We start from the raw sequence: 24,720 nt of genomic DNA, 5'->3' as shown, positions 1-24,720 counted from the left end.
CCAATTCAGTAATTCTTTTTTTTTATGTCGATGCGCAACAAAATGAGAAAGGAGCAATAAGCTCATCTGCCAGTGCAGCAGCAATAATATATACATTACTTAATGTAATGTATATATTATTTTTAAAATGATTTGAGTTAAATCAAATCCATTTTGAAACTTTTATGTCAACATTTTAAACTGTATTTGGTTTGCAATAGATCAACATTTTCCCAAACACACACACAATTCTGTTGAATACTTATGTTTAATGATATACTCTTGTTTGTATTAGACTTTAAAGAGTAAGTTTTGATTATAGTTTAAATAGGACATAAACCCCGTTGGATAAAGAATGTATAATCATAGTGTACTTTGCAGTGCACATGACAGTACATAGTGATAATTAACTATATTTTACTGCTTTATCTTAACTTAGAAATGTGAACATTAAACAAATGTACTTACTTGGAACTGACAAATGACACATAAAAGAAAGACATAAAACCTAAAGGGAACAAAAAGCAACCTTTAAACTGCCTTTAATTTTATTTGGTAATGTGATTTTAAATGTTTATTCATTTTATTCATAGAATGAATTTGAGACCCCCAGTTATACCAAAATCTGGTTGACTAAAATCTAATATAACCAATAAAGAACTAAAAAAAAAAAAAGTGTGTCATACAGTACCAGAGCTGAGAGATAGGATCAAGAGATGTGGTTTAAGAATTGTATTTTTCAAAAGTTCAAAGCCCTGCTTTTGGTGTGGCGTTACCACATATAGCTCAAAATGTTCACAAAGAAACAACGTAGACTCTATCATATTTTACACTTCTGGTTGCTGTTTTTTACATGCAGTCACAGTTTTGATCTACTTATAAGAGTCATTTTATTCCTTTACAACGTCTATTTATCTTTCCATTTCCATTTAGAACGAACAAAATCCTCCAGAACTGTTGAGTAGGCACAGTAGAAAATAGTTTTCCCTTTCTCATTAGCAACACCTGAACAGAATTACTCTTGACCTTAAAAAACACTGTATCTGTCTCTGGTATAATCAGAAAACAAAATGAAATACAATTCCTGGGTGGTAAACACCAGCAAACAGGAAACATCACTCCTACACACAGTTTGGATCCTCAGACAGTGTTGAGACCCCTTTTATTTCAGCTTCTTTAAACCAGATCCTGGATGGGACATTTGCTGCTTCCCTCACCGTCCTCTGCTGGCCCTCTGCGATCTACATGGCTACTGGGGACCAGGAAATAGGAGGTTTTTCTTCTAAGAGTAAATTAGGATAGATAATGCCTAGAGAAGATGATGATTTGTTATCAGATATGAGATAAGATATGCTTTATATAGAGGGAAAAAACGTGCTGCACGGCAATGATCGGCATTTCTGTTGCATCAAAATAAAGCCATAAAGTTTCTCAGTTTTAAAATGATTCATCGTTGTCCATAACTTACTCATTTTCATTTTAACAGGTGTTACTAAGTTTTAAGATGCTTCAGATGAGAATTTGAGTAAAATGTTGAAACACATAGAAAACAGGCAATAACTAAACTTCAGGTCAACAGTGACAGGTGCTGCACCGATAAAACCCACAAACTGTCTTAAGTTTTTCATTTCAGTCCAGTAAAGTTGGCTTAATTTGACAGGTCTTTATTTAAATTATTATGACCTTCACCTTTTAGCATGAGATGACATATTTTTTCAATCCTGAAAATGAAAGTAAATAGAAATGTGTTAGAAGCTGCAAATCCCTCACGTGTTTGCAGCAATAAATGTTATCTTATTCTAAGGAATAATCAAAGTCATAATCAGAGTAACAAAGCACATATTACGATAAGATTCCTGCATAAATATTCCTTGATAAACAGCAGCTCCTCATTGTCTTCAGTGACTTTTTGACACATCAAGGTACTTGTACCAGAATCTACAGTCTGCAATGTGCATTGAGTTTAGCTTTTATTTTCACAATTAGATTTTGATATCTGACTTGTGAACTTTCTCTGCAGTGTAAATCAGAACAATGAGACACACTTCGGTTCTGCTTCTTCTGCTTCTCCTGGTGACTGCCTTGGCTTATGAATACAGTAAGAATCATGTGCTTTAATCTGCAAATTAAATGTTTTACTTTTCATTCGCTCAATATCAAAATAGTAAACTGTGAGGCTATCATCTTAGTTGCTCAACTAAGTTTCTCTTGTATTTAGTGGCAAGAATAATAAAAAAAAACACAGATTGGGATTTTAAGAAGTTTTTTTTCACTCAGGGGGCTTTCCAGGAATATTTGAAATTCAACACAGAAAATAGAAATGTATATTTATTGATATGAATTGAGAACATTATACATTTTAATTGAATTTCAGCCAGCCCTATTTACAACTCAAACTGGGACTGCATGCACAGTAACACATACACACATTATATTATATACATAAATGGGTGTATTTCTGAACAAAATACATTATTTTATGCCTCATTTTACCAGTTTGTTTCATGTTGGATTCATACTACTTTGTATTAAAAAAACAACTTTTAAAAGTTAAAAGAGTATAGATGAAATGTAATTAGAAATCTAACTGCCCTCCTGCAGTACAACCGGTTGCAACCCTGATGTTAAATACCCATGACTTTAAAGACTCGATGGAACTTCATTCCTCATGAGGGCTGCTTCATTTCTTCATGCTTAGATCAGAAACCTGTTTTTCAAAACACCAAAATGCATAGCAAGAAAGGAAGTGCCACAACAGTTATCATTGTTTCACTGATTTTTATTTTTCTTCAGAAAATGTGGCTTTACGTGGCAAAGCAACTCAGTCTCATCGGCTCCAATCAGATTTTAGTGTGGATGCTTACAATGCTATTGATGGAAACCGAAATTCTGACCTGAGACGGGGATCTTGCACCCACACTGGACCACAAGCACACCCCTGGTGGAGAGTGGACCTGCTGGAGACCTACGTTGTCACTTCCATCTCTGTAACCAACAGAGGAGACTGCTGCTCAGAAAACATTAACGGAGCAGGGATTCATGTAGGAAACTCCCTACAAGACGATGGTACATCAAACCCAGTGTGAGTAAAACCCTTTTTTATTTCAAATGTTTGGAAAGAAAGAGGACAACTTTCAGTCGCGTGAGGATCCTTGAATATAAAGTGTTTTACAATTGGCCTGAAATTATTTGCATTTTACTTGTAAAACGTATATTTATTTTAACAGATGTGTTGATTTTAATTCTACAGGATATGATAAATGTAAAAAATATTTATTATTACATATAATTATATTAGCGGAATAAAGTTTTGAAATCATTTTTTGTGGTCTTCCTTTGTTTGACCTTCCTTTTACATTAACAAGGTATATAGATGTTTGTTATCCACTGAATGACACATAATATGTAAACGATACTGTATTTAAGACCTAGTCTAAAGTTCAATTATTATTTTTGGTTTTGATTTTATATCGCTTTTTTCCATTTTTAAATTCCTTGCAGAAAAGTCATGGTCGATTGATATGTATTGGTTTACAGCTCATTATTTTACTGTTTCGATTGTATTGAAATAAAGTCACATTCGCCCCACTTTCTCTGTTTTAGGGTTGCTGTAATTTCTGGCATCCCACCTGGAAGAACTTTGAGAATAACTTTTACCAGTCCTGTGGAGGGCCGTTATGTGATTGTGTCACTGCCTGGTTTTAACAGGGTGCTTACACTCTGTGAGGTGGAGATCTATGGTTATCGTGCTCCAACTGGTGAGACCTGCATTTATTACTCTCAATATATTATTCAAAAGAAGTTTGAGTTATTTTTATCTCTAATTTTAGGAATAGTATCAGAAGATGAAATTGTGTTTCACATTTTCAGAGTGTAGATAATCTACAAAGACACCAGTACAGAAGAAAGACTGTTTGTAATATAAACAGTTCTGAATGAGTAAGAAGTGCAGGTCAAATATGAAATAACTGCCAGGAACAAATGACACAGTTACAAAAAAAAACATTAAAAATAGGATTGTTTTGCTGCTAACTCCCCTCTCCTGCTTAAAGCTCATTCAAAAGCTTTTGTTTTTGAATCCACTATAATGAGCGACGCAAATACATCCAGGCATCATACCATGAGAACCCACTTTTCACTGAAGTCAAATTGTACATCAATTCTTATACTTTAAAATCTCATGTTGCAGGAGAGAATATAGCAATTTATGGAAAAGCTACTCAGTCGTCACTGCATACTCATGGCATTGCCTACAACTCCATTGATGGGAATCGTGCTGGTCACTGAGGCAAAGCTTCTTGCAGTCATACAATACATGAATTTAATCCCTGGTGGTGACTGGACTTGGGAAAAACCCATAAAGTGTTCTCTGTCAGTGTAACCAGCAGCGTGGAAGCCTACTTACGACTTCAAGGAGCTGAAATTCGTATTGGTGATTCACTTAATAACAACGGCAACAATAATCCCAGGTGCTTGTCAGTCCTACTCATTTTGTAAAGCAACATATTTTCTGCTTTGTCATTTTTTTTCTTAACAGAACCAATTTTTTTTTTTTTCTAACAGGTGTGCTGCGATCGGAGTCATCTCTCCAGGTTTTACTCAAAACTTTCAGTGCAACGGAATGAATGGTCAATACATTAACATTGTCATTCCTGGAAGAACTGAGTATCTCATCTTGTGTGAAGTTGAAGTCTACGCATCAAGACTAGATTAACTAAATAGATCTGCCACTCCTTTAAATGTTATTTTTGTAGAAAAACATGTCTTCATCTAATTTAATGACTAGATCACAATATTCAGTGACAGCTGCAAATTCTTTGACTAGAACCTGATTCAATCACTTTATGTCGCTGTACTGCTGCTTTTATGAAAAATACTTATTGAAAATCCAAAAAGTAAAAAGCAGAAAACAATAATCTTGTTAATTAGTTTACACGCGTGTTTTGTGTAACCAATTCAGTAATTCTTTATTTTTTATACGTTGATGCAGATATGATGAGAAAGGACCAATAATCTGCCAGAGCAGCAGCAATTTGGTTAGATAATGTAGCATATACAGTATATGTGGATATCTGGATTTAAATATTGTTTAATTAAATTAAATCCATTTTGTAGCCTTTATATTTACTTTTTATCTTGTGTTTATAATGTCAACATTTATAATTGACAGTAATGGACTTTTGTTCCTTAGCATAAATAAATTGTTAAAATTTCTTGTGTGGAAATGGCTATTGATGTGCAAATCTATGCTTAAAGTGCAGTGCCAAATAAAGTGCTAGTTTTAATAAAGTGCAAAAGATGCTATGCAAGTTACTAAAGTAAAAAATGTAGTCCCAGTAATGAAAACCTTAGAGGAGAAAATGTGAACAGATTTTGTGTTTTACATATTTCTAACATGAAAACAACGTTAAGTGAAATGTTTTTTTCATATTTTTTTGGGCCACAAACCAGAAAAGGGCTTTGATTTTATTTTCACGTGTTTTATTATAAAACAACATAAAACACTTGTTTATTTTTAATCTGTGGTTTCTGGAGACAAAAATCACATGACCAGAATATGCACTGACCTATTTGATGAGAACAGAAAAACATGTTTCTGAAACTAAATTGTCAAATCTAAAATAACACATCAGTGCTTGAAAAAGTTACATCTTTGTGATGATTAGCACTTTAACATTCTTGACTCATGAAATATGACCTCAAACAAATGACCCTCAAACACCAGTTATTTTCATTTTTGTTTTTTGGCTGCAACAATTCTGCATTGCACAATAAGATATGATGAATAGCTGAGAGATAAATTTTCTCAAAAGAAAAAGAATCATATTGAGGACTATCTCAAGTTCTTTGACACACAAAAGTTATGTTTAGCTCAAAAAGGTACTCAAAAGTCTTCTAACATGTCTACGGGGAATATGTGAGACTGAATACAAAGCAGTGGCTTTAATTCAGCCAAAATTAAAGTTTTAGGCTGAACAAAGCATTGAAACAAGCTGTTTTTGGCTACATTGGATTTGGAAGACCTTTCCATATCGTGTCCAAGTTATTCCTCCTTTCCTTTGCTGCTCTGCCAGTGTCAACCGTCTGAGGTCATTTACAGGGCACCCAGCATTTTGCTGACTCTGCAGCATGCTGTGTGTAACTCATTTTTATGAGCTACACACTTAAAAATTCAGCTATAAGAAATTTCTAAGGAAATAACCTCTAGAACAGGGGTGGGCACTCCTGGTCCTCGAGGGCCGGTGTCCTGCAACTTTTAGATGCATCTCTACTTCAACACACCTGAGTCAAATAATGAGGTCGTTAACAGGACTCTGGAGAACTTGACTGCACTTAGGAGGAGATTCAGCTGTTGGATTCAGGTGTGTTGGACCAGGGAGACATCTAAGAGTTGCAGGACACCGGCCCTCGAGGACCAGGAGTGCCCACCCCTGCTCTAGAAGATCTACAAGAACCTCTACATTGTTTCTACATGGTATATGACCAACCAAGCCTTAAGTTGGCTGTTTCTGTACAAATGTAAAATTCTTCAAATCCAATTTTATGCCCTGTTAAGTTGTGGCCATGCATAACCCCATTCTATTTTCATATTTTGCTATAAAGTCATGAATCAATGTTGAATCATCAAAGCATCAATCATCTGTTCCAGGAAATATATGGCTGTTATCACACTGCACTTTACTGTTCATTTGGCGTTGCAATTGTAGCACTAACTTTATTGTAGTATTTTATTTCTACTGAAAGATGTGACCAGGAAGTCTGAGAATGTCATTTCTCAAAGTATATCAGTAAGTCACATTTAGGACACATATAAAGATATACTTTATCACAGGGGTCTGAAACTCCAGTCCTCGAGGGCCGGAGTCCTGCAACTTTTAGATGTGCCTCTGCTGCACCACCTGAATAGAATAATTAGGTCATTAGCAAGGCTGGGAGAACTGATCTACACAAGAAGGAGGTAATTGAGCCATTTCATTCCAGTGTTTTGTACCTGTGGCACATCTAAAAACTGTAGGTCTGCGGCCCTCAAGGACTGGAGTTTGAGACCCCTGCAAGTGTCCGTTCGTATGTGTGTCCAGTTTTGAACATGGTTTAACAGTTACTATAAATCTTGCCTTCAACTGGCAATGCCTGACCTACAGTACTTCTTTGAAAGAAATGAACTTTATCCAATTTTAACAAATAAAAAAGTTATAGGTGGTGTATGATTTATCAATGCTGTATGTGTTACATAAAGATGTCCGTATACATATCCTTCATGAAATCAGGTCCTCATTATTATTTCCACAGTTACTGTATATCCATTTGTTAGAAAAGGTTTAGCATGAACTGCAGATTGGCTTGAGTCTGATTATAATAAACACATTTTGTGAAAGTTCACATCTTGGTTCAATGAACTGATTTTGTTCCTCATCTTTTACACATACAGTCATACAGTACTACAGACTCACACACACTTACAAGACTAAAATTGCACATATATGCTATTACAATATCAGAGTCATATATACATTTTAAAGTACACATTCTAAAGTGAATGAAAAGACTTTTGATTGGTATTTTAATAGTTTCAAATTGAACTTTAATCTAAAGTTGGATTTAAATTATTTGCCTCTAAACTTGAATTTTAACATTTGTTTCTTTTATGCAAAGTTGTCATACTTGTACTTTGTTTTCTCTTTGTGTCTCCTTTATCGTCCAAAATAAAAAAATGACTTTGCCCTGTGTATTCCAGGAAGTATATATTGACATAATAAATCATTTGCAGAATTATCTAAATTGCACTGCTTTGTCCTTTGTCAGAAACATGAACAGGAAGTACAGAGTATTATTATTTGTGAATTGGCAATAAATGGTCTTTCAAATTTCTTCCTGCTAATTTGTTTACCACTTGGTAATGTGAAACTTGGTGGGTCAAAATTTATTCCACAACATGGTGCCCTATGTTTTGGAAATTATACTGATCATTTGTCTTTTTAATTGTTTCTTTCTTTTGGTCTATACAACAACTTTTGCTTCAACTTTTGTTTGAAGCTAAAGAGTAGCAGCAGTTTCTCACTTTGGTTTGTGCAGATTTATGTCTCCTCTGAAATAAAAGATAAGCTGTAGTGATTTGCAAAATAGCTCAAATTTTTTCAGACTAAATAAAGATGGACATAAGCTTTCAAGTAAAGGGGATGAGTTCTCAATCAGATTTTGAACTTCCTGTTGGTAAAAATAATTTACACCTGCTAATCATATACCAGCTGTCTAAGAAAATAAACCTCATCTCATTCAAAGGTAAAAAATAAAATCATAAAGGTGTATCATTAATCCAAACACCACATCTCAAGATAAGATGCCTACATAAATATCCCTTACAAACAGCAGCATGTTGTTCACTTCAACATTTATTTCACAAGGCAAGGTTTGTGTGTGTTTTTTTGGTGATCTGTTATTTCTGCATGTCCTGTGCATTGACATGATTTTATAACTTCCCTCAATTTTTGGTTACTGATTTGCTAAGTAACGTATTTTGTTGACTGTATGCAGCATAAGAAGCAACCATGAGAAACCTTTCAGCTCTACTTCTGCTGCTTCTCCAGGGAACGGTGCTGGCTCGAACATATAGTATGTTTCATTATCTCTGTGTGTAGCAAAATTGTTCAAAAATATTAAGATAAACACAAAGAAGAAGAATAGTTCTGAAAGATTGAAATTGATCCCATTTATTAATTGGAGAACGTTAAAGAATCATTATTGAAACAGTTTCTTATTCAGTAAATACAGTTCTGTAAAAGTTGTGTGTTGGTCTGTGGCTGTTTCACCTCCCAAGGACCTGAATGACTTAACTGATGGAACCATGTTGTTCGTGAAAGATTAAAAAATTTTGCTGACACTATTTATTTATGTAATTTTTCTACTTTTTTTTATTCACAGAAAATGTTGCATTGCATGGAAAAGCCACCCAGTCTGATCGACATGACAATGCTCTTTCAGCTGCCTACAATGCCATTGATGGTAACCGTCAGGCTGCCTATGGTGCAGGATCATGCACTCACACTGTTGGAATGACCAATCCCTGGTGGAGAGTGGACCTGCTGGATTCTTACATTGTCACTTCTATATCCGTCACCAACAGAGGAGACTGCTGTCCGGAACGATTGAACGGAGCAGAGATTCACATTGGCAATTCTTTACTCTACAACGGTGCTGCAAACCCAGTGTGAGTTATTATAACTGGTTGAGAGATTGTTGGGAGGACTCCTGACAGGAAGTACAGGAAGGTCATGTTCTGTGGCTGTCAGTTGTGAAAGGGAGGTTTCCTGGGCTTAGTTTCTTGTCAGAGAAATATATTTTTGTATAATTTCTTCACTTTAATCAAAACCCCTAAATTACATGTTGTTCTAGTAACATAATGCTGAACTTTATATGTATTTCATGAAGCTTTGTCATGCACAGGTCTTAGCACACAGCTCACTGTGAAACAATTTTTTTCTCTCTCTCTTTTATCACCTTTGCATATAAAGAACTTAGTAGAGATCTTTGCAAATATTTATTGCAATCGGGTTTGTGAATTTAGAATATAAAAAGCATCAGATACTTGTTAAAATTTGGTTAAAATACATGAAAGTAATAAAGGATTTGTAAGCAAAAGCAAAACTACAAAAAACTCTGAACATTTTAGTAGTCTTCCATGGTTAATACTTTCAGGGTTTTCGACCAAGTTAAAAGTCCTTTAATTATGTGGTGAAGAAAAGATCAATACTTATTTGTAATCTCTTTTCTTAAATGTTCAACCTTTATTTTTATGTAGGATTTCTGATATTGTTGTGATCATCATGTTTAGGAATACATTTATCTAAAGTGACAAAACTATTTAGAAAGTGATAAAATAAGTTATGTTGAAACATCAGTGATTACTATTATCAGACAAATCCTAATGTTCCTTTAACATTCTCTGTTTTAGGGTTGCTGTCATTTCCCATATCCCAGCTGGAAGAACTTTAACTATTACATTTACCAGACATGTGGAAGGCCGTTATGTGACTGTTGTGCTTCCAGGTGTTTCCAGAGTACTTACACTCTGCGAGGTGGAGGTTTATGGATACCGTGCTCCAACTGGTGAGGCCTATCCTGCTACTGGGTTTTACATACTCACTATAAAATACTCCAATTATATTACATGCTTTACATTACTTTGTTAGGTTTGATTCAAAGTTTTGATCAAAATGGAGTGAGATGCTTTTGTCATGCAAAGAATGAGTGTAAAGCAAAAAAATAGCTCTTATACATAGATTGTAAATTAATTTCTCATGGAAACAGACATGAAGCATCAAACATTATACCTGGAGGTATAACATTGAGTCATTGCGAGATGAAGTTTATACATAACATTTTCTTCAAATCCTGTTAAAATGAATTACACGTATGACATAGGATAACAACACACACAATATGTGTGGAATGCTATGTAATATAAAAGTTCAGGACTGATAAAAAACAAACTGAAAGATAAGGCAAGGAACTGCTTTAATTCTGAGTCCTAACATTCAGAAAACAGGTTAACGTCGGGAAAACTATGAGAAGGGACATTTATTTTATTTTATCTTTTTGTTGTTGTTGTTTGTTTGCATTAGGGAATGTGGCAATTTATGGAAAAGCCTCACAGTCAACGGTTTATCCTGGAGCCATTGCCAACAACGCCATCGATGGGAGTCGTGCTGCATACTTTAGCCAGGGTTCCTGCAGTGCCACAAATAATGACTTTAACTCCTGGTGGAGACTGGACCTGGGGAGCACCCATAGAGTGTTCAGTATTAACATAACCAATCGGGTAGAAGTTCCCACTCGAATTAACGGAGCTGAAATTCGTATTGGAGATTCACTTGATAACAATGGAAATAACAATCCCAGGTAGTTTACAGTCCTCTTAAAATAAATAAAATATTACAGGACAATATATTTTCTACCAATTCACTTTGTTCCATTTTTTGTTCAAGTAAACACTGAAAAAGAAACAATGTTTATTTCCTTTTGCAGGTGTACTGTGATCTCAACCATCGCTCCAGGTTCTACTGAAACCTTTCAATGTAACGGGATGGATGGTCGATACATCAACGTTTTCATACCTGGAAGAAATGAATATCTCACTCTGTGTGAGGTGGAAGTGTACGCATCCAAACTGGATTGAATTAAAGATGTTAGATGTTACATTATAAGGATCTCATTTCACTGATAGGAGTCTCCACAATATAAATGATGAGGTTGTCATACTTAATTATAGTTAGAGCTTAGAAATTGTGACCACAAGATGGCAGAAAATCCTCACAACAAATTAAGTGTCAAAGTTCTCCTTCAGACATTCATTCACATCACAAAGGATGAGCTTTCAAGTGTTTTATAACTGTGTATATTTACAATATTAAATTAATTTGTATCTCAGACTGAAGCTTATGTTTACAAATGAAACAGTGAATGGCTTTTTACTTAAAGCAGATACTTTCTTTTTTGTATTGCTGTCTGGAGTCTTACGAGATTGTCTGAATGTTTGACTTGATAATCTGCCTTTTGAGATAAGATCATGAATGACATCTGCAATGAATTTAAAGAAGATCTGCCCTCTTATTTTCAAGTGAAATGATTTTTAAGACATTAAAATTTGTTGGTTATTGCTTCTGTTTTCTCCTTTTCCTGAAATGCATTCACTATTTATCACTTACTTGCTTTGCAAAGACAGCTACATCAATCTCAGCAGCCATCTTTATTTCTCCTCAAAAGTAAATAAAGTCTGACTGCTCATGGTATTTATCCTATCAGATTATCACCTGTATCTGGTTTTGGTTTTAAGTTGGGAAATAAGCATGGTATTTTCTAATCTTTTTAGATGACTAAAAACCTCTAAGAACCTTTGCAAAACAATTAAATAAAACAAGGCCAGACAAGTTACTTTATTAACTTTTAGTTTGAAAAAAATACAGATAACATGTGAACTTAGCAAGTTATGTATCTAAAAGACAAATAGTTGACAAAAATATGCTTAAAACCATTTATCAATATAAAAACCTGCTGACCGTTTCATGTCATACAATAATGCAGTACTTCTTAAATTATTACAGATAACATATCTTTATACTGGAATTAATATAAATTCTAATGTTTTCTAAGACACTGTGAAGGTGTTTTGAAACAATACCAAAACTGGAGCTGGACATATTCCCACACAAAAAAGCAGAAGAATAAAAATAAATGCATGATTGTAGCAAAACATCCAACTAAAAATTCCTAGCAGGAAAATTAAACTCAGAGGTCATCTCATCAGCCCCTTCATCAAAATCCAATATGGCTGCTGGCAGTTTGAAACACTGCAGTAGCTGCAACAATTGAGAGTTTATTCACTTTTCTTGTGTTGTGTAAAGTGGTGAACATGTTCCTTTCCCATTAAAATGCATAAAAAAGAAAGGAACAGTTGCTTAACCTGAAGGAAGTTCAACAATGTCTGGTGTTGGTCTCCAGACACTAAACTTCAGAGGTGCCAGCATTTGCTCTTCATTCATTTTCTCTAGATGTTCTTGAAATACTCTTCAGTTCCTTTTGAGTACTATTGGTTTGAAGTAAAACTAATGCACATGAAGGACTTACATTTTTTGTTGTTAAAGCTTACTGGATACATATCATTGCTAATTTATTTCATTTTCACCATGTTAGTGCTTAATCCTGTTGTAACTGGGTTTTTTCCTGTGGACCAGTTCATTATGATGAAGACTGAAAGTAATCTTAGTCTTAATGGTGCACATGTTAATGTGTATCTTTTCTACACAGGAGGCTCTAAATCAAATGAAAGATGAAATTCTCAGGATGAAAGCAGGACATATTAATGACAGATGATAGATGATATGGTTGGATTTCTGAATTTGCTAAAAAATAAGAGGCAGGCTAAATTAAAAAGCCTAATGGACTAATGTCTCAGCCAGATCTAGAGAAACTTATCCATGCGTTCATCTTCAGTCGTATTGATTTTTGTAACAGCGTCTTCACAGGTCTGTCCAACAAATCAATCAAACAGCTTCAGCTGATCCAGAATGCTGCTGCTCGTGCTCTCACTAACACCAGGAAGATAGAGCACATAACACCAGTTTTAAAGTCCCTCCACTGGCTCCCTGTAGCTCAAAGAATAGACTTTAAAATACTGTTGTTAGTTTATAAATCACTGAACGGCTTAGCACCACAATACATTAAAGATCTGCTTTTATTGTATCAACCTTCCAGACCTCTCAGGTCTTCCAGTTCTGGTCTGCTCTGCATCCCCAGAACCAGAACCAAACGAGGAGAAGCAGCTTTCAGCATCTATGCACCACAAATTTGGAGCAAACTTCCAGAAAACTGTTAAACAGCTGAAACAATGACTTCTTTTAAATCTCGACTAAAAACCCACCTGTTTAGAATTGTATTTGAAATGTAATCACTTACAAATTTATTGATGGAACTTGACTTAATGCTTTGTTTTTGATTCTATGTTGCATTGTGTTTCTGTGTTTGTAATGATGTAAAGCACTTTGAAATGCCTTGCTGCTGAAATGTGCTATACAAATAAAATTTGATTGATTGATTGATAATGACTCACAGAGTTATTCAAGATAGTCATCATATTAGCGCCTAAGCATTCCTATTGAAAAAAGTTTAATGAGCAACAGCTAAAAGTTTTTTTACCATCCTGGTTGATGGGCTTTTACATCTTCAAGTCAGAATCTTCGCAGTCCTGCTGTATTCGTCTCATTGATTGTGTTCCTCTGTTTCCTTGATGAAAACTTTTCCTTCTGAGTGTTTTTTCCAGTTAAGATTGTTGACACCACTTACACTTCCACCCAGCCTTTGCTTCATCTGGGATAAAAAAAAGTTAGGTTTTTCCAATAAAGTTTATATTGACTGAACCAAAATGTACCTGCATGAACATCTGGAAAACTTACTTGTTCCAAGATGCTGTTTTGCACTGCAGGGTCATTCAGATCCAAACTTGAGTCCTGCAGGCTGATCCTCAGTTTTATGAACTGCAGTTTAGTTTGTACTAAAATCAAAATTAATCAAAATAATTTGTTATACACTGCTTTCTTATTTTGCACATTTTACAATAGGTTTATATTGCTTAAAATGTTTACTTACTGCATTTGCAGAGAAAAGGATGAACTTCTGTGCATTTCCTGTCTCCCCATTTGCCAGATTCATTCTTCAGCATTGCAACACAGTTTTGATGATATTCTGTATTTACCAGTTGGGATTCCCTCCAGTACCTTAGTGAGGAGTCAGTCAGGTCTGACCACTCGTATGGGTCTCTGAAGAGACCAACAAATACTGCTGTTCCATTGGCTACTTCCTGGACTGTCGCGTATTGGAATAAAAGTTAGAAGTTTTAGATTAGTTATTCGAACTAGATCAAGTAATGACACTTCTAACCTTTGGGATTATAAAGCATATAATTGTAAACGTAAACATGTTTTTTCATTTCAAAATGTAATTTTGTTCAAAATTTCAAAATATCAACTCTCAGATGCTAACATTCCTAATAGGCTCATTAAACAAAATTAAAGAAGTTGTTCCTTTAAAAAAAGTTTCTAGTTTTATTTTCTGACAATCACAATAATACTCCTGTATTTTGAGGATGATTAGTTTGTTTAAAAGATCCACTTTCAGATTCACATTGAATATTAACCAAGTGTCCTGAACTTTGGTTAATATTTTGCTGTGTTATCAGTAATTACCTTTTATATTTAGGAGGCTTAACACTGTTTTATTGTGTCTGCCTAAAGTTTAACTAAACCATGATCTGTTTAAATAGATATGGCAAAGTAGATAACTAAATCCAGTGACAAATGGACTTTGTGAGCTGAAGCGTACTGAGAATTGTAGGAGCTGACTTCTCTTTGAGATGTGATTGGACAACATTTGAGTTTTACCTGATATAAATAGATGAGTGAAGGACTTCACAAACACTCAAAGGCAAATCCCTCACCTCAAACCGCAAACCTACCAAACAATCAAGGTAATTTCTCATTTGAATAATTTTTACCAGAATGTCTCACAAATAGGACAGTAATACTGTAATATAGCATGAAATGTTGAAAATGGTTACACTAATTGTCCTAAATCCCAGCTTTTCCCTCATGTTTCTGTCAAAATCAAAAACAGGACAAGAGGAAACATGAGGTACGATGTACTATTTCATTTGCTGCTCCTCCTGCCAATGTGCTCAGCTTACACTTACCGTAAGTAGCATGCAACAGTATTTGTGTAAATTTAGAGACCATAAGCATTGTTTGTGATAGGAGCATTAATATATGCGCAAAGCAGGTTGGCCTAATTGAACTTATTTAAAATGATTTTTGTCTTTAGAGAAAGGGTTTTCTTAAATTTAAGCAAAAACCTTAATACTCTGACTTCCAAATATATGTAGTTTTTATTTATAAACCTTTACATTGAGGGATCCCTAAATGGGCTAAAAATGTGTTTTCTTGTCCTGTTTTATTTTTAGCTGCTTGTTTTTCCACTTCGTGTTTTTGAGAAAACGCAAAATTGATTGTTTGATTTATTTAAAAAAACATTAAGAGTGCAATCTTTTACAACTCCTTTCAAAGCTGATAAAAGCATTACTTATTATTCATTGCATTGATTGATTTTATGGACACGACTTCATCATTGCCAATTTAGAACAAGCTGTCAAAATGCAAAGACAGTAAAATACTTCATCTGATTTCTCATTGTGTTTTTATATAAATAGCGAAAACATTTGTTTCATGCCTGCATAAAAGACTTGTTATAATGCAAGTACGTGCCACTGAGACGTATAAGTAACATTGAAACTATCAACTATCAAATAAATGGAAGACTTTTTTTAATGACTGCACAAATATCTTAAGCAAAACCACCCACAATAGAATTAATTTATTCTTCATTGGATTTCTCTGTTAATTTCAGAAAATGTGGCTTTACGTGGCAAAGCTACACAGTCTTCTCGCTACAAAGGGGTGCCGTGGAATGGATTTGTGGATGCCTCCAATGCTATTGATGGAAACCTAAATGCTGACCTTGCAAAGGGATCTTGCACCCACACTGATACAGAAAACAACCCCTGGTGGAGGGTGGACCTACTGGACTCATATATAGTCACCCAGGTCATCATCACCAACAGAGGAGACTGCTGTGCAGAGCAACTCAATGGTGTGGAGGTTCGCATTGGAAAATCTTTACGACAAGATGGCACTGCAAACCCACTGTGAGTGATTATGTCATGACTACAGTGTGAAACAAGGGAGGCTCAATGCTGCTCAGATTTGATTTTGTTTTTCATTTCTGCACCTCCCCTAAAACAGAGACATATTTAGTATCCAAAGAAACGTTAGGCTCTTGGCTACAAGCTGATAAGAATCATTGAGCATTTGAGTTTATGCCCAAGGGCTAAAAGACAGACATCAGTTTCCAGAAACCTTCATCAAAAAGGGAGCATTTATAGGGAGCTCTGGAAGTGCAAAAAATATATATATACTTGGTGTTATAATTTTATTTTTTTGTAAAATGTGTCTACAGTGTTACACTGTATTTCAAAAAAATACATTTGAATTAGAGGGAAATGTAGCAATTTATTGTTTTGAATAAAAACAATAGATGAGGGTAATTTTTTAAAAAAAAAGACAAATTTAGACATGCAAAAATAAGTTTAGTGATTAAAGCAAAGGGAATCCCCAGTTTAAAGGCAAAACTCCATTAAACTTTGTAATATGTTCATGTTTTGGTGACACTTGATAATGGAACCAAATGCAGAGAGATGGTGGAGGCTCTCTGCAATTAACAAAATTACAAAAGCCACAGAGAGTCAATAATCCACAATGTAAACGCCAACAAGGAGATAAAGGGAGTACACAGGCCAAAATGAGAAAGCAGTGATGTGCTGTGACTTCTTTCTCATTTCATCATGGAAAAAAATATGATAAAATAATTTATATTGCTATTTTCACCCTGTGGTTTGTACTATAAAGTACCTATCTTTCATTTAGCTTAACCAATTCTGATTATTTTTTTCTTCAAAATCACTGAATTTTGCATTTTCCCATTCAAATGCTCAGAAGCGAAGCCGGTGAGGCAGCAGCGAGCTGAGCCTCACCCTGGATTGTGCAACCTCTCTCTAACTGCACTGGCTGCCATTCTATGGGAATACGTTTCTCCTGTCTGTTTGTCGCCAATAAAATGACTAAAAACATTTAATATATGAACTGATTTTCCATAATTTAGCTTCAGTATATAATGTACAGTGTTTTCTTGTCACCAATTGTGTGTGTAACGTGTTTGGTGTGCTGAGGAGCGATCATTAACAGATTCAAGGTGAGGCAGGCAGTTCTCTTGCCTCATGGCAGGGGGCGCTCATGAGCCCAGACATCGGTTTTGTGACTCCTTAGCAGCAGAGTGACAGCTATACAGTAAAGTGAAGTCCAGCGATATATTTGTAGTTTTCTCCTCTTACCACAGCAATCACTTATTAATAATCGCAAAATAAACATTAAGCCTAAAACCATATTACTGCAACAGACTAAATATTCTGCTTTTTGTGTGAGAAATATTTGAGTGTTTTTTTGTTTTTGTTTGTTTGTTTGTTTTGTGGCGTTGTTGTTAGTTGCTATTACAACGAATCTGCACGTAGCTGTGCTAATACAGACAGCGAGAAAGAAATGGTTTTGAGTTGTACTTTAACGGTTTTTCCCTTTGCTGTGGAGCACAAATCTATCAGCTGCTGTGATCTTTTCACTTCTGATGGATTCTTCCAAATGTAATCTTTATATTGAAACCAAGAATATTAAAATAGTTTGTAAATGCTAAAAAAAAATACTAAATTCGATTTGGGCATGTTATTTTAAACACTTCAGCAAACGCTGTCTGAATTACTCTTACAAAGTCTTGAATGTTACTGACTCAACTCTTCTTTTCTAGGGTTGCAACCGTTTCTACTGTTGCAGCTGGAAGCTCTTATGCAATGAATTTTACTGAGCGTGTGGAAGGACGTTATGTGATCATTATAGCACCTGGTGTGAACAGGGTTCTATCTCTCTGTGAAGTGGAGGTCTATGGATACCGCGCCCCGACTGGTGAGAATCTTTCAAAACATGTTTGTTTAATGATCAGTGAGCACCACTGACAAGCTTGATTTATTAGAGCAAGTTATGTCAGCCGTTATTCATATATCAAAACAATGTGTTTTGCATCAATCAAATACAAAATGGGCTATTTGAACAAACAAAAAAGTAAACTTTTTACATAAAGATATGCAACTGTCAATGTGCACTGTATATTAGAAGACTATGTATCACAGCAGACATTTAAAATTTTGTTTTGCAGAAGAAAATGTGGCAATTTATGGAAAAGCTACTCAGTCATCTTTGTATGATACAGGCATTGCCTACAATGCAATTGATGGGAATCGTGTTGGCCATTCGAACAGGGTTTCTTGCAGTCATACAGCAGGGGAATTTAATCCTTGGTGGCGTCTGGACCTGGGAAAAACCCATAAAGTGTTCTCTATCAACATATCCAACCGTGTAGAATATCACAATCGAATTAATGGAGCTGAAATCCGTGTTGGAGATTCACTAAACAACAACGGAAACAACAATCCCAGGTACTGTAAAGTGTTCTTAACGAGAGCAAGAGAGGACAAGTGCAAAACTCATATGCTCACTGAACCAAAAACAATTTGTGTTTCTAACAGGTGCGCTGTGATCTCAACCATCGCTCCAGGTTTTACTGAAACCTTTCAATGTAACGGGATGGACGGCCGATACATCAATGTTGTCGTACCTGGAAGAACTGAGCACCTCACTCTGTGTGAGGTGGAAGTGTATGGCTCTAGACTGGATTGAGTCTGAAGATACTAAAACATGTTTCCAAAAGCCAGAGTTTGAACTAAGCTATGGAATTTGTTGGTTATTGCTTCTGTTTTCTCCTTTTCCTCAAATGTATTCAATAGTTTATCACTCATGTACTGTACATTAGCAAAGACAGCTACATCAATCTCAGCTGCCATCTTTATTTCTCCTCAAAAGTAAATAAAGTCTGACTGCTCATGGTATTTATCCTATCAGATTATCACCTGTATCTGGTTTTGGTTTTAAGTTGGGAAATAAGCATGGTATTTTCTAATCTTTTTGGATGACTGAAAACCGCAAAGAACCTTTGCAAAACAATTAAATAAAACAAGGCCAGACAAGTTACTTTATTAACTTTTAGTTTGAAAAAAATACAGATAGCATGTGAACTTAGCAAGTCATGTATCTAAAAGACAAATAGTTGGCAAAAAATTTCCTTAAAACCATTTATCAATATAAAATCCTGCTGACCGTTTCATGTCATACAATAATGCAGTACTTCTTAAATTATTACAGATTACATATCTTTATACTGGAATTAATATAAATTCTAATGTTTTCTAAGACACTGTGAAGGTGTTTTGAAACAATACCAAAACTGGAGCTGGACATATTCCCACACAAAAAAGCGGAAGAATAAAAATAAATGCATGATTGTAGCAAAACATCCAACTAAAAATTCCTAGCAGGAAAATTAAACTCGAAGGTCATCTCATCAACCCCTTCATCAAAATCCAATATGGCTGCTGGCAGTTTGAAACACTGCAGTAGCTGCAACAATGGAGAGTTTATGTACTTTTCTTGTGTTGTGTAAAGTGGTGAACATGTTCCTTTCCCATTAAAATGCACAAAAAAGAAAGGAACAGTTGCTTAACCTGAAGGAAGTTCAACAATGTCTGGTGTTGGTCTCCAGACACTAAACTTCAGAGGTGCCAGCATTTGCTCTTCATTCATTTTCTCTAGATGTTCTTGAAATACTCTTCAGTTCCTTTTGAGTACTATTGGTTTGAAGTAAAACTAATATACATGAAGGACTTACATTTTTTGTTGTTAAAGCTTACTGGATACATATCCTTGCTAATTTATTTCGTGTTTACCATGTTAGTGCTTAATCCTGTTGTTACTGGGTTTTTTCCTGTGGACCAGTTCATTATGATGAAGACTGAAAGTAATCTTAGTCTTAATGGTGCACATGTTAATGTGTATCTTTTCTACACAGGAGGCTCTAAATTAAATGAAAGATGAAATTCTCAGGATGAAAGTAGGACATATTAATGATAGATGATAGATCATATGGTTGGATTTCTGAATTTGCTAAAAAATAAGAGGCAGGCTAAATTAAAAAGCCTAATGACTCACAGAGTTATTGAAGATAGTCATCATATTAGCGCCTAAGCATTCCTATTGAAAAGAGTTTAATCAGCAACAGCTAAAAGTTTTTTTACCATCCTGGTTGGTGGGCTTTTACATCTTCAAGTCAGAATCTTAGCAGTCCTGCTGTATTCGTCTCATTGGTTGTGTTCCTCTGTTTCCTTGATGAAAACTTTTCCTTCTGAGTGTTTTTTCCAGTTAAGTTTGTTGACACCACTTACACTTCCACCCAGCCTTTGCTTCATCTGGGATAAAAGAAAGTTAAGGTTTTTCAATAAGGTTTATATTGGCTGAACCAAAATGTACCTGCATGAACATCTGGAAAACTTACTTGTTCCAAGATGCTGTTTTGCACTGCAGGGTCATTCAGATCCAAACTTGAGTCCTGCAGGCTGATCCTCAGTTTTATGAACTGCAGTTTAGTTTGTACTAAAGTCAAAATTAATCAAAATAATTTGTTATACACTGCTTCCTTATTTTGCACATTTTACAATAGGTTTATATTGCTTAAAATGTTTACTTACTGCATTTGCAGAGGAAAGGATGAACTTCTGTGCATTTCCTGTCTCCCCATTTGCCAGATTCATTCTTCAGCATTGCAACACAGTTTTGATGATATTCTGTATTTACCAGTTGGGATTCCCTCCAGTACCTTAGTGAGGAGTCAGTCAGGTTTGACCACTCGTATGGGTCTCTGAAGAGACCAACAAATACTGATTTTCCATTGGCTACTTCCTGGACTGTCGCGTATTCTGCGTCATTCCTCAGGCTGACCAGGTCTGTGTAGTTTTCTCTGCAGAAATCTCGAGCGGCGGTCCATGTCATTAAATTTGGATTGAAGATATACTGAGCTGCTCCTTGCTTTGTTCCTGAAATGAGAAGTTAGATAATATTTTGTATTTATTACAACAAAAACAATAGGTGAGATAAAATCCAATGTGGCTGCTGTGCTGATATAAGGAATTTCAGACTTGCAGAAATAAACCGTTTTTCATGGTTTACATCACATTAAACCACTGTCTCAGAAAATACTGTACAACATCTGTAGAAAAACATGTTTTTTTCACTCTAGAAGACATAAAAATGAAAACGTTCTTATTTGCAAGTAGTAATCCAAAGTTATTCGATTAGTTATTGGAATTAGATCGAGCAATGACTCTTCTAGCCTTTGGGATAATAAAGCACATCAGTGTAAACTTAAAAATTTTCACAACTCAAAATGTAATTGTGTTCAAAATTTTGAAATATACCAACTCCCAGATGCTGGCATTCATAATAGGCTCATTTGGTTTTTGATATGGATAACTCATTCATGTGTGCTGTTTCATTATGTCTTATTAGGACCAAAATACAAAAGTAATACTCACTATCAAAGCAGATTGAATGTCTATTTTCAAGACAGGAGAGTGTAGAAAGTTCTCCATTACTGAAAGTAGCACAGTTATTAGTACTTAAAGGCTTTTTCCATTTTATATAATTTTTTTCTCCATCCTTGTAGAAATATTTGTCTGCCAGAGACCAATGCCAAGTTAGCTCCTTTCCTCTATGCAACCCAATCCATACGGCATCACTGTAGTCATTTCCAACACTTTGAAGAGCCATATCCATCTCCTTCATGTCTTCGATTGTGGCCAGGTCAATGCATGTTTCCCTGCAGTAACTCTGTGCATCGGTCCAGGTTTTTGGACTGTGGAATAAGACATATTGATGCTGATGCATACAAAGACAGAGAGAACACAGTCCTGTGGAAGCAAAGTTAGAAGTGTAAAAAGCAACAAGGATTAGTTGGAAATGTTCTTGTCCGAGACGATTATAATTGTTTTGTTTCCATTAGACAGGTAGCACAGATGTATAAGACTAACCTGCAAGTATTATAAGACATGTGACATTTCCCATGTCTGTAATGAAGTGAATAGGAAGAGAGAAAATAGATTAATTTATGGGAAAACTTCACATAATTCCTCAACAGTGGTCTATAAACTAGATGGAGAGATGGCATTGTAATGAGCTATTGAGGATTTTACTTCAACAATTATATTTATTTTGAAATGTAATCAACTACAAATGTGCATAAAAATTGTTTATTGCCTTAAATGATGAAAAATTGATGGTAAGTATTGAGAATTAAGAAGCTTCTTACCTTATGTATTCTGAGCAAAGTGTTCAAGAAAAATAGTGGCTATAAATTAACTGTTGAACAAATCTTTTGTTACTTTAGCAGTACAGAGTCTGCTTAATGTGTGTGGTGGATGCTTTGGTAGGCATGACTTTATTTATCTTTCTATGTATGCAAAACCATATGGAAATTACAGAGAAGATCACATGTTTACATTCCTTTATGACAATATATTAGGGCCATTGTACAAAAAAGGAGTAAATTTCCACCCAAAAAGGCAGACATTTTTAGATTAACCTCAGAAATTTTCTAGAAAAAGAAAGAACTTTTTTGAGTTTGAAAAGTAAAGAATTTCTTACTTAGTTATGCACATTTAGTAACATGCCATCACAAATTTTCAAAAAGAAAATAAATAAAGAGATAAAGGAGATGAATCTAGGGGATACATAAAAAAGAATGCATAAATACAAGCTTGAGCCAAAATAAGTATCAAACTGAAACTGCAAAAAAAACCTTAAATCATTAAATTCTACAATTTGTTGGATAAAACAATGACGGTAGGGATGTCTGTAACTCAGTCATCTAGAAGTGTTTTATAAAAGAAGGGGCTGCTAATTCATCCAGACCAATCACAGGCAACGAGAGTTTGATAAAAATAAAATAAAACAGTAAAAGGATGTGTGGGTAACTTTTGCAGTTGTTGGTATCTTCAGTGTTCGAAAAGATCAAGAAATCTAAAACTTGTTTCATTTTAAAGATCTCTTTGTGCATCACACGGCCACTTATACTTTCTCACAAAACCTGCTTATGTAGTCAAAATGCCATTTATATCTACTATAGTTTAAAGCTTAATACACCCTTGTAGCATTAGAGAAAACATTAGGCTTATATGGTTGTATCCAGTGGCCAAGTCAAGCAAGGTTAATCAGTATCTAAACACTGTAAAGTATTTTTCTACGCAAATCTCTGTTAGCATTTAAAGCAGACAAATGCAAACTTTATTCTAATTTCTTGTGAACACAGACAAGGTTCTTGTAAAAACAAGAGAGTGACACAAGCAAGCATTGCTTCTCCAGTGCAGCTTCATTCAGCAGAATCATGTTTTAAAGTACTATCTGTGTCACTTTAGCAAGAGAAGCTGAAGGTGAACAAGGCCAAAGAATGATAGGGTCAACTGTGCAAAAAATAATTTCATAAATATCACACACATTCCCAGTGTGTGATCCCGATGCCACATTTTCAAGCATTTGTCTTTCATTTGTTTTTGTTTTTTTAAACTCTGTTTAGTTGCAGGCATGTGGTGTTGAAATGATTCAGTTTTAAAAATATTTCTGAACTTTTTGTACTTTATTGTTTTTACTGTTTACCAGCTCAGAACTTTTCCCTTATTTTTACAGCCAAGCCAGTCTGGGATAACATAAATAGACACAGCTTGGAATTTTCAATATTGCTCAACAACTAAATCCACCTCATTTAAAGCAACTGTTGACTCCTTTAAATTTTGTACTTAAGTGTTTTGGACTAATTTGCAGATATTTCAAAAACTATTTTAAATTAGATGAATAAAAAAGTAAAGTAAGTTTCAATAATATGTTGCATGTTTCAAATTCTCCTATCCTTTTAAAGGAGTCCAACATGACCTGTTTGACTTGTAATTTGTTGTATCAACAATCTTATTGAATGATTTATTATTAGTCAGCCACTTCTAAGAAACAACCACTTCATCTACTCTCCTCTCCAGATATTTGAAGCTTTGTAGAGAATGTATTATGTTGACATAATATTTGGGCTTTAAACTGATAAGAAGGAAAAATGCTGGTGGATGATGAGTGATTGAGGACGTTTCTGCGTTCCTGCTTTTCAGAGATTGTCTCCCACAATTCAAAGAGGAGTCACAAAATAAAACTATAATGCTTTGTGCATAAAGATTAAAAATTGTTTTATTTTAAGACTAACAAATCACAATAGCTACATGAATGTTAATCTGTAATGGTATTCAGACTGACTTCAAAATGGAATTGAAAGAAACAGAAATTATACTCACTAATAACTTACTTTATTAATTTCTCATCAACACTGGCATTTTTACAAACTCCTTTATCAGATGTTTCCCCTGAACAATTGATTAATGTTGTTGGATTCAAAATTTTAAATATTTTCATCAAGCATTTTGCAGCTATGGGTAAAACATTCCTACAGACAATAGCTTGTAAGAACTTACAAATTGAGTATTAGTTTTTCAAAGCAACATGTTCTCTTTATTTAACTTTAAATATATTTCCTAATGTCTAATATTTTAAATTCCAACAGAATTCATGGAAGTGGTTCCTTTAGAAAAGTTTCTAAACCGTTTTTTAATAAGAATAACCA

General features: G+C 34.8%; 1 protein-coding gene and 1 pseudogene across 1 annotated transcript; one reads left to right on the top strand and one right to left on the bottom strand.

The window, feature by feature from the left end:
* The first annotated feature begins 1,878 nt into the window (after positions 1-1,878).
* Positions 1,879-16,984, top strand: LOC102224149 (annotated as a pseudogene).
* Positions 16,985-18,971: 1,987 nt separating this feature from the next.
* LOC111608108 (macrophage mannose receptor 1-like) lies at positions 18,972-22,467 on the bottom strand. The gene is made up of 6 exons (XM_023330810.1): positions 22,375-22,467; positions 22,097-22,132; positions 21,602-21,976; positions 20,759-21,103; positions 20,566-20,663; positions 18,972-20,479 (listed from the first exon to the last, which is right to left on the bottom strand). Exons 2-6 carry the CDS (start codon positions 22,128-22,130, stop codon positions 20,372-20,374), a joined length of 960 nt encoding a protein of 319 aa, XP_023186578.1. The 5' UTR covers positions 22,131-22,132; positions 22,375-22,467; the 3' UTR covers positions 18,972-20,371.
* Positions 22,468-24,720: the final 2,253 nt, after the last annotated feature.

This window comes from Xiphophorus maculatus, chromosome 3, assembly GCF_002775205.1.
Source record: "Xiphophorus maculatus strain JP 163 A chromosome 3, X_maculatus-5.0-male, whole genome shotgun sequence".
NCBI classification, from domain to species: domain Eukaryota; kingdom Metazoa; phylum Chordata; class Actinopteri; order Cyprinodontiformes; family Poeciliidae; genus Xiphophorus; species Xiphophorus maculatus.
This window is presented reverse-complemented; position numbering and strand designations above follow the sequence as displayed.

Bases quoted from the DNA above. Each gene is read 5' to 3' on its own strand.
- LOC111608108 (XM_023330810.1), bottom strand. From the start codon at position 22,130: ATGGGAAATGTCACATGTCTTATAATACTTGCAG. The intron at 21,104-21,601 runs GTGAGTATTACT...TTCTCATTTCAG, and splicing joins ACATTCAATCTGCTTTGATA to GAACAAAGCAAGGAGCAGCT. The intron at 20,480-20,565 runs GTAAGTTTTCCA...CTTTTATCCCAG, and splicing joins AAAACAGCATCTTGGAACAA to ATGAAGCAAAGGCTGGGTGG.